General features: G+C 56.8%; 1 protein-coding gene across 13 annotated transcripts in view; it reads left to right on the top strand.

Annotated features, from left to right (window-relative positions):
- FBF1 (Fas binding factor 1) overlaps positions 1-13340 on the top strand; it is a 30051-nt gene extending 16711 nt beyond the window's left edge. For 10 of the 13 annotated variants that reach the window (XM_017535792.2, XM_017535791.2, XM_017535788.2 and 7 more), the window contains 17 exons: positions 1142-1597; positions 2627-2743; positions 3171-3259; positions 3426-3484; positions 4291-4446; positions 4622-4722; positions 4856-5062; positions 6453-6560; positions 6650-6789; positions 6867-6985; positions 9521-9643; positions 9728-9913; positions 10352-10528; positions 10600-10737; positions 10831-10948; positions 11659-11774; positions 12421-13340. In XM_017535792.2, the coding sequence (XP_017391281.1) occupies positions 1142-1597; positions 2627-2743; positions 3171-3259; positions 3426-3484; positions 4291-4446; positions 4622-4722; positions 4856-5062; positions 6453-6560; positions 6650-6789; positions 6867-6985; positions 9521-9643; positions 9728-9913; positions 10352-10528; positions 10600-10737; positions 10831-10948; positions 11659-11774; positions 12421-12504 (2494 nt within the window). In that variant the 3' untranslated portion in view covers positions 12505-13340. The remainder of the gene's footprint in view (positions 1-1141; positions 1598-2626; positions 2744-3170; positions 3260-3425; positions 3485-4290; positions 4447-4621; positions 4723-4855; positions 5063-6452; positions 6561-6649; positions 6790-6866; positions 6986-9520; positions 9644-9727; positions 9914-10351; positions 10529-10599; positions 10738-10830; positions 10949-11658; positions 11775-12420) is intronic. The other 3 variants (XM_037741060.1, XM_017535789.2, XR_001827329.2) reach the window with 2 other exon arrangements.
- Positions 13341-13638: the final 298 nt, after the last annotated feature.

Genomic DNA, 13638 nt, shown 5'->3' with positions numbered 1-13638 from the left:
TCAGAAGTTGTAAAAACAGCACCAGGTGCTCTCTTCTCACCCTTTCCCAGGCTCAGCAGTTGTTACCATTATGCCAGGGCGGCTTCCTCAGCCTCTTTCTATCTGAAGAGCTCTATGTACACCGGTATTTCTTCCCACACCCAGTACCTCCTTAACCCTGGGAACCTGCTGCCACTGGTCAGTGACAGATGAAGGCCATGGCCGAACAAATGAAGTAACAGAGTGGCTGTTGGTAGAAAGCCCGGAAACCACTTGATTCGACTTATTTTTTATTTTATTTTTTTGAGACGGAGTCTCTCTCTGTCGCCAGGCTGGAGTATAGTGGCACAATCTCAGCTCACTGCAACCTCTGCCTCCCGGGTTTGAGCAATTCTCCTGCCTCAGCCTCCTAAGTAGCTGGGATTACAGGTGCCCACCACCATGCCCAGCTAATTTTTGTATTTTTAGTAGAGATGGGTTTCACCATGTTGGCCAGGCTGATCTCAATCTCCTGACCTTGTGATCTGCCCGCCTCAGCCTCCCAAAGTGCTGGGATTACAGGCATGAGCCACTGTGCCCAGCCTTTTATTTTTTTTAGACAGAGTCTCACTCTGTTGCCCAGGTTGGAGTGCAGTGGCATGATCTCAGTTTCCCGCCACTTCCGCCTCCCAGGTTCAAGCAATTCTCATGCTTCAGCCTCCCAAATACCTGGGACTACAGATGCCCACCACCATGCCTGGCTAATTTTTTTGTGTTTTTAGTAGAGATTGGGTTTTACCATGTTGGCCAGGCTAGTTTTAAACTCTTGGCCTTAAGCAGTCTGCCCACTTTGGCCTCCCAAAGAGCTGGGGTTACAGGCATGAGTCACCACACCCGGCCTGATTTGTCTTTAGACCTGTATGCCCGGGGCTGTCATTTGATCCCATTCTCTGTGGGTAGAACTGTCCCTGGTTCATGTGATGGAAGTCAAGGTCTCTATACTTCTTGGTGTTCTATAGACAGCACATGGCCTGCCACCTAAGCCAGCCTAGGAGCCACTGCTCACTGGGCCTCAGCTGACTGTGCAGGGTCCCTGGGCATCGTGACGCCCAGCCACAGGCTGCTAGGGGACCACTGCGACTGGCTGCTTCCCCTGCCTGACACTCTCCTTTCTGTCTTGAAGTAGGTTCTTAGCAGACAGTGGCCCAGACCCCAAGGGAGAACCAGGCTCCAGACAGAGCCCTCCAGCCACTTCCAGCCCCATCCAGCCCAGGAAGGGAGGAGCTGACTGGTTGGGCCTCAAGGATGATGACTTGGACCTGCTCCCTGCCTCACCCACCAGAGAGGCCCGTCAGGAAACCTCAGTGCTTGCCACGCCCTCAGTGCCTCCTCCTGAGAGCCAGCACTCTGTACCAGCTGGGCTGCCCCCCTCCAAGGCAAAGCCACCAACTGAAGGTGCAGGGTCCCCTGCCAAAGCCAGCCAGGCTTCCAAGCTGCGAGACTCCGAGAAGGAGGAAGAAGACTGGCTGAGCCATGCCCTGTCTCGGAAGAAGTCCCAAGGCCTGGCCAGAGAGCAGTGTGCTGGGGCCTCTGAGGGCCTGAGTTTTGCAGGGACAGTGGGCCATCCCCCGTCTGGCAGGTACAGGCTTGGGATACTGTGGCTTGTAGGGGGACTTGAGGGGCTCCTTTGCCCCCTGACCTGTCGCAGCCTCAGTTGGGAACAAGGCAGTGCGCCGTGGGCACAGAGGCTGCTTCTTGGCTTTGCTACTCTGCCTTTTGGGCACTGCAGAGAGAGCCTCTGGCTTCCTGGCTTGCCCCAGGGACAGACCCAACAGGACTGGGGAGCTGTTGACATTTGTGCCCTGATTGCCATGGGGACAGGTGCTAACTTGATTGGGCAGAACAGAGGATACCTGAGATGGCAGAACCACCACTGCCCTGCCTCTGAGCAGTGCCCTGCCATAGTGCCCTCAGGCTGGCAGCCTCAGCGTCCAAACAGCTGGTGCTTCTGCCAGCTCCACTGAAGTGAATATGGGGTGTGTGAGCTGAGATGTCCCTGTGCTCTTTGAAAGTGTTAGAGGAGACACAGTGGCCCAGAGGCACCTCCTAAAGAAGCCACAGAAGGGCGAGCCATGGGACAGGATAGTGAGCGACCTCTGAGGGCAGGAAGGCGCAAGGGCCAGCAGGTTGGGGGAAGTCATGAGCAGCGATGTGGCCTGAGCCCAGGGAGGTGAACTGGGCAATTTGTGACAGCCCAGGGACATCACCCAGTCCTGGGGTTGATGTCAGGAGGGTACTTTTGTCTTTCACCTGAGGCTGAGGGGAAAGCTGAGGTCAAAACAGAAGAGTGCCTGTCTCTTCACTGACCCGTGAGCCGAGAAGGAGGTAGAAATGCAGGAAAGGGAGCCAGCCAGACATGGGAGACTGAGCAGAGCCCTACTATAGAGCCAAGCCAAGTTAAATGGGCTGGAACAGGGATGCTGAGGCAGGAAGGGGGGACTCGAAGGGGAGAGATGCCCACAGATCCCAGGAGCTCAGACTTGGGAGGAGAACACCCCAAGACGGGCTGGTGGGAGCAGGAGGAAGGGCAGCCATGAGCTTCATGTGTAAAGCCGTCCTGGGCCCCCATCCAGCCTGACCTGGGCTTTCTGTCACCTTCACCTTCAATGCTGCCTTTTCTCAGCCAACCTCTCACCAGCACGCTGGGACCTGAGCAAGCAGCTGCTGGAGGGAGCTCTGGAACAACCGCCGGAGAAAGACCACGTGCCAGGCCTGGCGTCTCGGGGTAGGCCCGGCCTGCAGGCTGAGCGGGAGTGAGAGTGCAGTGGGCAGCACTCCGTCCTTAGAGAGGGACAGCAGACAATGGTGTGGAGACCCAATACAATTAACTGTGGCGTTCCGCCCCTGCTCAGGCACGCTGGTGGAAGAGCTTTCTGACGTACAGGGAACTCTGTCCTCTGCCTACCACCAGCACAGCTGAGACTTCTTCCTTAGTCAGCTGTCAGTTAAACCCGAAGTTTTCCTTTATTCCTGGTGCCAACCCCCGTCCCCGCGTCCCACACAGAGGCTGCTCACCCTCCCCCGTCCCAGCGTCTCACACAGAGCTAGTTACCTTGCCCTGTCCCCGTGTCCCATACAGAGGCTGTTTGCCTTGCCCCGTCCTCATGTCCTACACAGAGGCTGCTCACCTTGCCCCGTCCCTGTGCCTTCAGGTCCCCTGTGACTTGGAAACATGCCGCCTCGGCACTCCCTACAGGCTCCCCAAAGCGGGGAGCAGCCCCTGGAGACGTCTCGGCCACGGGTTGGTTTTTTGTTTTCTGCTCTATTTGGGAGTTTAACCTGGGTGACGAAGAGGTGCTTTGAGCTTCCTTTTGGATCTCTGGGACATGAGTGACACCAGCCCCTCCTGGACACCTGCAGGCCCACAGCCCTGGGCCACCCTGCTCATTTCTCTGCTGCTGTTTCAGAGCCTGCTATGTGTTTCCCGAGCACCCAGGAGCCCACAGAGCCTTCTCTGCCCATCCAGGTAGGGGCGCGGGCAGACAGGTATAGGTCAAGGTCAGGGCTCAGGGAGCAATTCTCCATGCACAGAGGCAACACCAAAACTTCAACCTGATGACCTGCCAGGAAAAATATATCAGACATACCAAATGTGGCGTCGGCCACCTCCCCCAGCACCCCTCACCAGCACTTGCCAGAACTTCTAGCCTCACTGCTCCCAGGCAGAGTTGGGTGTTAATTTCCCTACATCAATGGGAATTCGAGGAGGTAGCCAGGCCGGGAGCTGGGAATGCTGCCGTCAGAAAGCAGGGCCGCAGGGTCCTGTTCAGTCTAGAAAGCCTCCTCCACCCCTGCCATTCTCCCGCCACACCTCTGCCTCTGTTTCCATGCGTGGCAGTCACCTCTGACACCTGAGCATGGGAGGTGTGGCCCCCAGGAGTGTGTCCCTGGGAGATGGTGGGTAGGGGGCAGCTTGTGGGAACCAGATTAGTGTTAACATGTGGGCTTCAGGGCTAACAGGAAAAGCCAGCATCAGCTTTTGTCAGCGGAGACTCAGCTGGGGTTCAGCCATTTGTCTGGGAAGCTGGAGACCACGCTGGGGAGGAAGCTGTTCCGAGTGGTGGAGGGAGCCACGTGCTCCTGACCGGACCTGCAAGGGGAAGTACACTGGGGACTGCTCAGCTGCAGTGACTGTAACTCTCCAAGGCCTTGGCCCTGTCTGCAGCCACAGATCAGAAGCAGGGAGGTCCAGTGAGCAGAGGGCCAGGAGGTAGCTGATCCCAGCTGGTCTGTCCCCTCCCTAACCAAGAAACCTCTCGTCCTCTCCTACAGCCCCTGCTCCCAGAGTCCCTGGCCCTGAGCCTGCTGCCAGGCACAGAATACCAGAAGCAGCTCCTGGCAGCACAGGTGAAGCTTCAGAGCGGCACCGCCGAGATCCAGGCCGAGCTGCTGCAGAGCCAGGCCCGGCTGGCAGAGCTGGAGGCCCAGGTGAGTGCCAGTGGGGCCGCTAGCACTGGGGGCAAAGTTGCAACGGGAGGGGTCACTGAGAGACTGAGAGTGGCTGGAAGCATCCCCAGGAGGAAGGAGGGGCTGTTGGCACAGGGCAATGTAGAGCACAGCCACCTCCCCTCCCTAATCGCTGGCCCTCCTGCCGTCTTCCCAGGTGCGGAAGCTGGAGCTGGAACGGGCCCAGCATGAGCTGCTGCTGGGGAGTCTGCAGCAGCAGCACCAGGCAGACCTAGAGCTCATCGAGACTTCACACAGGTACCCCAGCGCCGGCCCCAGCTCTGCCTTGGCTCTCACGCTGACCCCAAAGGCCACCCCAGTGTGCTTGGAGAGGCCTTTAGGTGGCAGCCCTCTGCCTTCCTCATGCCATGGCTGGGTGTTCTGTTGGCAGAAGCCGCATCAAGATGCTAGAAATATCATACCAGCAACGGGAGGAGCGTCTCCGGAGAGAGAACGAGGAGCTGTCAGCTCGGTATCTGTCACACTGCCAGGAGGCCGAGCAGGCTCGTGCTGAGCTCACCGCTCAGCACCAGCGGCGCTTGGCGGCTGCAGCACAGGAGAAGGACCAGGAAATGGAGCGGCTCCGGGAGCTGCAGCGGTGAGGCCCAGGGACAGGCAGCTGGGGACAGGCTTGCAAGGACCGGCCAGAAGGGAGCCATCCTCACGAGACCCTCAGCTGTGGCTCAGCAGCCCTTGGACAGGGATTTGAGCCCTTCCCTCCCAGCCCAGTGAGTGAGGACTGAGGTCTGGGCACACTGACCCATCACACGCATGGGTAGAGTGCCACCTGCTCTTACAGAGGCAGGATGGGGTATCCACAGGCTGTCCACGCATGGCATGGCAGCAGCAAGCCCTCCAGGGCCTAACTAAGCACAGGGTAATCCACTCACCAGCTCACACAGTAGAGGCTAGAGACGAGGTCTGCCCAGGAAAGGCTTGCACTGTTGTGCCTGCCATGTTGATAGGGTTGCCTTTCTAGAAGAGAAGGAAACCAAGAAGTTACCTAAGGGAGTCAGAGGTCTCGCTCTGTCGCCCAGACTGGAGCGCAGTAGCACGATCTCAGCATCCTGGGTTCAAGCAATTCTCCTGCCTCAGCCTCCAAAGTAGCTGGGATTACAGGCGCCCACCACCATGCCCGGCTAATTTTTGTATTTTTAGTGGAGATGGGGTTTCACCATGTTGGCCAGGCTGGTCTTGAACTCCTGAGCTCGCGATCTGCCCACCTCGGCCTCCCAAAGTACTGGGTTTACAGGCGTGAGCCGCCACCGTGCCTGGGTCAGAGCCCGCCTTTTAAGACTGCTCAGGGCCAGGCACGGTGGCTCACACCTGTAATCTCAGCACTTTGGGAGGCCAAGGTGGGAGGATCACTTGAGGCCAGGAGTTTGAGACCAGCCTGGGCAACACAACAAGACCTTGTCTCTAAAAACAGTTTTGAAATTAGCTGGGCATGATCGTGACTTGGGAGGTTGAGGTGGAGGATACCTTGGGCCCACGAGGTCAGGCTGCAGTGAGCTATGATCATGCCACTGCACTCCAGCGTGGACCACAGAACAAAACCCTGTCTCTAAAAATATTTTAAAAACAAACAAAAAAGATACTTTGGGAGGCCAAGGCAGGAGGATTGCTTGAGGCTAGGAGTTCAAGATCAGCCTGGGCAACATAGCAAGATCTCATGTCTACAAAAATAAAAAAAGAAAAGAAAGACTGCTCAGGTTGGCCGGACTCAAAAGAAGTGTACACATGGCTTTTCCTTGCTCTATGTAAAGTGCTCTTTGCTGAATAACCGGAGGAATCTCCATCTTAGTGCATGTAGCATTGAGGCACCATGACAGATAAGACAGAGGAGCTGGGGAAACTGAGGCAGTGCCCAGAGGAAGAGAGGCCTGGGAGCAAGGGCTGCTTCGAAGCACGCTCTTCCACAAGGAGCTGCCGTGTCTGGGTGGTCCTGCTCAGAGTGGCTGTGGGCCTTCCCCTCCCACCCCCCCCAGGGCGTCCATCCTGGAGATGCGCAGAGACCATGAGGAGCAGCTGCAGCGGCTGAAGCTGCTGAAAGACCGAGAGGTCGATGCGGCCACCAGTGCCACCTCCCACACACGGTATGTGTACTGCCCCAACCGTGCTTGCCCGAGGGTGGGGCTGGGGGGTCCCAAGACTTTCAGGAGGCGGTGACCCAGCCTCCTTCCAGGTCCCTGAATAGCATCATCCACCAGATGGAGAAGTTCTCCAGCAGCCTGCAGGAGCTGTCCTCCCGCGTGGAGGCCTCGCACCTCACCACCTCCCAGGAGCGGGAGCTGGGGATCCGGCAGCGGGACGAGCAGCTGCGGGGTACGCCCTCCCTCTCAGACCCCCAGACCCCTGGTGGGAAGGAGAGCAGTTGCCAGCACCCTGTGGGTTGCCCTCAGCACTGCAGGAGCGGCTGGGCCAGCAGCAGCGGGACCTGGAGGAGGAGCGGAGCCGGCAGCAGGAGGTCATCGGGAAGATGGAGGCGCGGCTGAATGAGCAGAGCCGGCTGCTGGAGCAGGTGAGGCCGGTCCTCCTGGCCCTCCTGCCATGGGGCCTCTCCTTCAGGGCACCCGCAGGTGTGGCGACACTCTCCTGACCTCACCTCCTCAGGAGGTCAGCGCTGAGGCTTGACTCTCCCGTGGGCATCATCCCCCACCCCCCCGCCGCTACTTCCTGCCTCTACGTCTCCCTGCCCCGGCCAGGCCCTCAGCATTGCCCACCTGAGCACACAGGGGCCACCTGGCCAGGCCCCCACCATGCCCTTGCCTGCTCCTCACCACCGCAAGCCCTTCAGCCACCCTGGCCGCCCTCCACAGTCTAACCCTGAAACCATCAGCTGCACTCGGAGCTGTGCCCTTACCCAAGCCCTGTGACATTGGGACAGATGCTCTTGCCTATTAAATGTCAACCTAGCCTCTTCAGCTCTAACAGACATTTGAACTTCCTAAATACCTTTTGTATATAAGCACATGCTTTAATTAAATAATAATGACCTCAGCCAGGCACGGTGGCCTGTGCCCGTAATCCTGGCTACTTGGGGAGCTGAGGCAGGAAGATCACTTAAGTCCAAGAATTTGTGACCAGCCTAAGCAACACAGTGAGATCCCATCTCTAAAAAAATATGCCAGGCATATTGGCTTATACCTGTAATTCCAGCACTTTGGGAGGCCAAGGCTGACAGATCACTTGAGGTCAGGAGTTCAAGGTCAGCCTGGCTAACACGGTGAAGCCCTGTCTCTAACAAAAACATAAAAACTAACCAGGCATGGTGGCGTATGCCTATAATCCCAGCTACTAGGGAAGCTGAGGGAGGAGAACCGCTTGAATGAGGAGGCAGAGGTTGCAGTGAGTAGAAATAGCACCACTGCACTCCAGCCTGGGTCAGAGTGAGACTCTTCTCAAAAATAAATAAATAAAGTTTTGTTGTAATTAGCTGTATGTGGTGGTGCTCACCTGCAGTCCCTGCCTTTGCTCACATCCCTGTCCTTACCTGTGGAAATCTTTCCAGGCTGAATTCAATGGTAATGAATCTTTCGATGCTACCACCTCCATGCAGCCTTCCTTGCCCTCCTACCAATCTTCTTGTTCCCAGCTAGTAGCTGTCATCCTTTAGGTTTTACGAAGCACTTTCTTTGTTTTTAGAGAGAGGGTCTTGCTCTGTTTTCCAGGCTGGAGTGCAGTGGTGTGGTCATAGCTCACTGCAGCCTGACCTCCTCGGCTCAAGCCATCCTCCTGCCTCGGCTTCCAGCTCTACTGCAGGTGCACACTGCCACACCCAGCTAATGGTGTATTTTGTGTTGAGATAGGGGTCTCGCCATGTTGCCCAGGCTGGTCTTGAACTCCTGAGCTCAAGCAATCCACCCACCTAGGCCTTCCAACATTTTGAGAGTATAGGTGGGAGCCACCATGCCTGGCCAAAAACTTTTTTTTAGAGATGGGCTCTCACTGTCATCAGGCTGAGGTGCAGTGGCAAGATCTTGGCTCACTGCAGCTTGAACGCACTCCCAGGCTCAAGCAGTCTTCCCTCAGCCTCCAAATAGTTGGGATCACAGGTACGTGCCACTAGACCTGGCTAATTTTTCATATTTTTTGTAGAAATGGGGGTTTGCCATGTTACCCAGGCTGATCTCAAACTCTTAAGCTCTGACAATCCACCCACCCCACCTTGGCCTCCCAAAGTGCAGGGATTACAGGCATGAGCCACGATGCCCAGAAAAAAAATTTTTTTTTTGAGACCAAGTCTCACTCTTTCACCCAGTGGTATGATCTTGGCTTACTGCAACATTTGCCTCCTGTGTTCAAGGGATTCTCCTACCTCAGCCTCCTGAGCTGCTGGGATTACAGGCACCCGCCACCACATGGAGCTAATTTTTGTATTTTTAGGAGGGACAGGTTTTACCATGTTGGCCAGGCTGGCCTCGAACTTCTGACCTCAGGTGATCCACCCGTCTCGGCCTCCCAAAGCACTGGGATTACAGGCCTGAGCCACTGCACCTGGCCAAAAAAAAGTTTTTAAAGAAGGAAATGAAAATATCCCACTAGTCAGAGATGTCCAGTAGTGACCTAATATCTACCCTGTGGCCGTATCAACGTAGATAGAGATGCTTTTATATTGTGAGCCTCTTCATTTGGTAACTGTGTTAAGCACCTGCCTGGGGTCAGGCACAGGGAAGCTCTCGCCTCATGCTGTGTGGCTGGGCCCGTGGCACGGCACCAGACCGCCCTGTGCTTAGCCTGCTTGGCTGTTGGGTGAAGACAGGCAGAGTGCGGACGGAGCTGGTGATTCAGTGGCAGGGATGTTGCCCCTGGGCCTCCCAAGCTGCTAGCCTTGGTGCAGCTGGAGACCTGAGGGTTGGGCTGGCGCCTGCTGGGTCCTCCTCTTGGACAGAATCGTGTGGGCTGGGCCCTGGCGGTGCCTCCCAGGCACCCCTCATTTTGTGCCTCTTTGGGAAGGATGAGTCAGTGGCATAGTGTGGGAGACACTGGTGGGTTTGTGGCCAGGCCTGATCCTCAGGGCAAGAACCATGCTCACAGTCTTACCTGGGCACTACAGGAACGCTGGCGGGTGACTGCTGAGCAGTCCAAGGCGGAGTCCATGCAGCGCGCCCTAGAGGAGCAAAGGAAGGTCACAGCCCAGCAGATGGCCATGGAGAGGGCAGAGCTGGAACGGGCCAAGGTGAGTCATGCCTCTGCCCTCAGCCCCTAACCCTGCCTTTATGCCCAGGGACACTCATCCCATGCCCTCGCCCCCACATCCCAGAGCGCCTTGCTGGAGGAGCAGAAGTCTGTTATGCTCAAGTGCGGGGAGGAGCGGCGGCGCCTGGCGGCTGAGTGGGCAGAGTTCTCTGCACAGCAAAAGCTGAGTAAGGAGCGGGCCGAGCGTGAGGCCGAGCGGGCGCTGCAGATGGACACCCAGCGGGAGGGCACCCTCATCAGCCTGGCCAAGGTAGTGCCCAGAGCCTCTGGCACAGCGGAGGGCTAGGGTAGCTTCTGCCCCTCCCTCTGGACACACCCAAGTCCAGTCTTAGAAAAAGAGAGCATAGCACTAATGTCACAAGAACACAGGGATTAAAACAATAATCACATCCTCATGCTCACAGCTTCCTTGTACTGTCCCAAGTACTGTATGCACATTTTCTCATTTGATCCTCATATTCCCATGACTTTGATCATTTAGAAATCAGGAACCGGAACTTCAGAGTTGAGCTTGCCACAGTCACGTGGTTGGTGAGGGCAGCACCCTGGCTTGGCCCCGGGCTTCTCTGGCCCTCCCTGGAAGCCCCTGCCTCCTAGGGGCAGGTTGGGCAGAGGGGATCCAAGAGTCCTGCACAGAGCGCAGTGCAACTCCTGGAGGAGAATGCAGCAGGGCCTCTGCCGTCCCCAGGAGCAGACCGAGCTGAAGATGAGGGCCAGCGAGCTCCGGGCCGAGGAGAAGCAGCTGACAGCCGAGAGAGCAGCCCTGGAGCAGGAGTGGCAGGAGCTGCGGCTGGAGAAGGAGAGGCTCAACACCACCGCCCTGCGTGTTAAGCTCCGCGCCGAGGAGGTGGAGAGCATGAGCAAGGTGCTGCTTGGGCACATGGGCATGGGCGCGGCCCCGCCCAGGCAGCCCTGACCCAGGTGGCCTCCCTGCAGGTGGCCTCCGAGAAGTACGAGGAGGGGGAGCGGGCATTGCGCGAGGCCCGGCAGGTGCAGGCAGAGCAGCAGGCCCGGCTGCAGGCGGTGCAGCAACAGCAGGAGCAGCTACGGAAGCAGGAGCAGCACGTGCACCAGGCAAGGCTCCCCGAGTGAATGGCGCCCCGGCCCCCAGTACCCCCAGCCTCCCACCTCATAGCTAAGGCCTTCTTTCTGGGACAACGGGGACAGGAGCATCTGAGTCTGGCCCAGCAGAGGCTGCAGCTGGACCGTGCACGACAGGACCTGCCCTCCAGCCTCCTGGGGCTGCTCCCCGGGGCCCAGGGCCCCGAAGCCTGCAGCCAGAGTGGTGAGTGGCTCCAGAAGGAAGGGCCGGGGGCTCAGGACTGGGCAGGGGCTAGGAGTGGGCAGGCCCCCCTCTAGCCGCTCCAGTTAAGGCGGCCAGCTGGGTTTTACAGTTGTCTTATTATTTTTTACACAAATAATGTGTGTTAATTTCAGGTAAATAGAAATAGAGGGACACTATTAAAAATGTCACCTTTTTGTGACTCTGCATGTGATCCACCCGCCTCGGCCTCCCAAAGTGCTGGGATTACAGGCATGAGCCAACATGCCCGGCCTGGTACATATGTTTTTAAAAACAAAATTAGGATTGTATGTGTTGTTTGATAACTTGACTTTTTTCACTCAGTCATGTACACATGGAACAGGTTTTCAGATCAGTCTTTAAACATGTAGTCAGTTCCCAGTCAGCAGTTTTCCACTGTGAGGCTGCTCTGTGCTGAGTGACTTGTTGTCTTAAAGAGAAAGAGTACCCAGTGGACATCTTCCTACATACATCTTTGCACCTTTGCCTGATGATTTCACTTGAATGAATTCCTAGAAATGGCCTCGCCAGGTAGGAGCAGGAGAGGCTTCTGAGAGTTAGTGCCATTGTACCCTGAGTGGATGACCAGGGTCCACCCACTGGCAGGGGCACACAGCCCTGCAGGAACACGCTGTGACTGGCGGCTTTTCCAGCAACATTTTGGTCCCTGACCTCCTCCTTGGCCTTTTCAGCCCTCGTGCCTCCTGCTCCCACCACCCCTTGGTACAGCCAGCCACCGAATGGCCCAGACCCCAGCCCCTTGCACCTCCATGCCAGGCTGGTGCTGCTGAGGCACACGGCAGAGCAGGTGAGTCTCTCCTGACCTTGGGGATCCTCATGTTCACAAGTCCTTCCAGCTCAGGGCAGAGGCGGGAGGAGCACACGGTAGCCCTGGGGAGGGGTGACCCCAGCTCCTGGGGAGTAAAACGGCAGTTTGTTCAGTGAGCCAATTGTCATTTTCATGTGCCAAGCTCAGGGCTGAGGGCTTTGTTTGTATTTTCTTATTTATTTATTTATATTTAGAAATGAGGTCCCAGTATATTGCCCAGGTTGGTCTCAAACTCCTGGGCTCAAGTGATCCTACCCCCTTGGCCTGCGGAGTAGCTAGGATTACAGCCATGAGCCATTGTGCTTGTATATTTTAAGCTTTTACGCTCACGCAGCCCTACAAGGAAGGGCTACAAGGAATGTTTACAGACAAGGGACCTGAGGCTTAGGGACACAAAGTCAGGTGCTCATAAGTTCCACAGCAAACAGCCTTGCCAGGATTGACACTGTGATCTGTATTGCTTCACACCTGGGCTCTTTCATGGCCCCTGCTGACTCTCAGAGCCAGGCAGAGTCAAGGAGGATGTGGGGAGGGGCCTCAGTGAGGGCAAGCTCAGCTAGTGTCCAGGGCTCCACCCCTCTTTCAGTTCAGGGAAGGTGACCGTCCATCCAAATCTGCCTTGCAGGACCACGACTTCTTGGAGAATGAACAGTTCTTCCTGGAGACCCTGAAGAAAGGGTCCTACAATTTGACATCTCATTCAGCCTGAGTGGGACCCCAGCCAATTCCCCAACAGAGGGCTCTGGCCCCAGAACTCTCTCCTGTTCCTCCTGCTGCCTCCATGGAGGCACTGCCTGGGGAGGATTCTGAGATGCCTGAGGCCTAATGACAGCTCTTCTGTGGACAAGGTTCAAGTTAATCCTTTCCAAGTGTGCCAGCCTGGGGCTGTCTTACCACAGCTTTGGCTGCCCTCCCTAAAGCCATCTAGCTTGGATCTGAGGGTCTGAGCTGGGAGTGAGGATCCCAGCTCTCAGTGGGCTCTGTGGGCTCCCCCCTACTCCACAGGTAGACTGTTGTGGGCTCGTTTTGCCTGGGCCTCTTCTGAGGCAGGAGCTTTCTTGAGGGATGCCACAAACAGCGTTCCCTCCTCCCTGCTGGAGCAGCTCCCTCCCTGATGAGCTGGAGAAGGGCCCTCTGGCCTCCTGGCAGTACAGGGAGGGCACAGCCAGATTCTCCCTTTCGGTGTGAGATGTTCCTGGAACTCAGCCGGCCCGCCTCCTCCTGGCCTTGCCCAGAGCCCCACCCTATTCCCAGCACTGCCCAAAGGACCAACCAGCCTGAGTGAACAGTGGCCTCCTCAGCTTCCTCCCCATCTGGGTGCTCCATCAGCGGCGGTGGAGGGACCTGTGGCAATGGTAGGGTGTGGGGAGGGACGAGGAGGGAAGGCTTCTCTGTGCTGCTCACCTACCCAAAGCCACAGCCCATCCAAATCGTGCAGTGGAGCTGACAAGGAATTGATCACAACTAATAGAGATTGTTCATTCCTCCTTTACTCCCTCTGCTTTGCTTGACTACGCTTAAAAAAACTGCTTTTGCCATGGCTCATCGGAGTTTACACTTATTTCTTAGAAAATGCTTGCTGTGGGCTGGGCGTGGTGACTCACACCTGTAGTCCCAGCACTCTGGGAGGCTGAGGCAGGCAGATCGCAAGGTTAGGAGATTAAGACTATCCTGGCCAACATGGCGAAACCCCGTCTCTACTAAAAATATGAAAAGTAGCTGGGCATGGTGCCACATGCCTGTAGTCCCAGCTACTCAGGAGGCTGAGGCAGGAGAATCACTTAAACCTGGGAGGCAGAGGTTGCAGTGAGCTGAGATCATGCCACTCTACTCCTGCCTGGTG

Source organism: Cebus imitator, unplaced genomic scaffold, assembly GCF_001604975.1.
Source record: "Cebus imitator isolate Cc_AM_T3 unplaced genomic scaffold, Cebus_imitator-1.0 Scaffold93, whole genome shotgun sequence".
In the NCBI taxonomy this organism is placed as follows: domain Eukaryota; kingdom Metazoa; phylum Chordata; class Mammalia; order Primates; family Cebidae; genus Cebus; species Cebus imitator.
Note: the sequence above shows the minus strand (reverse complement) of the source record. Positions and strands in the feature narration are given on the sequence as shown.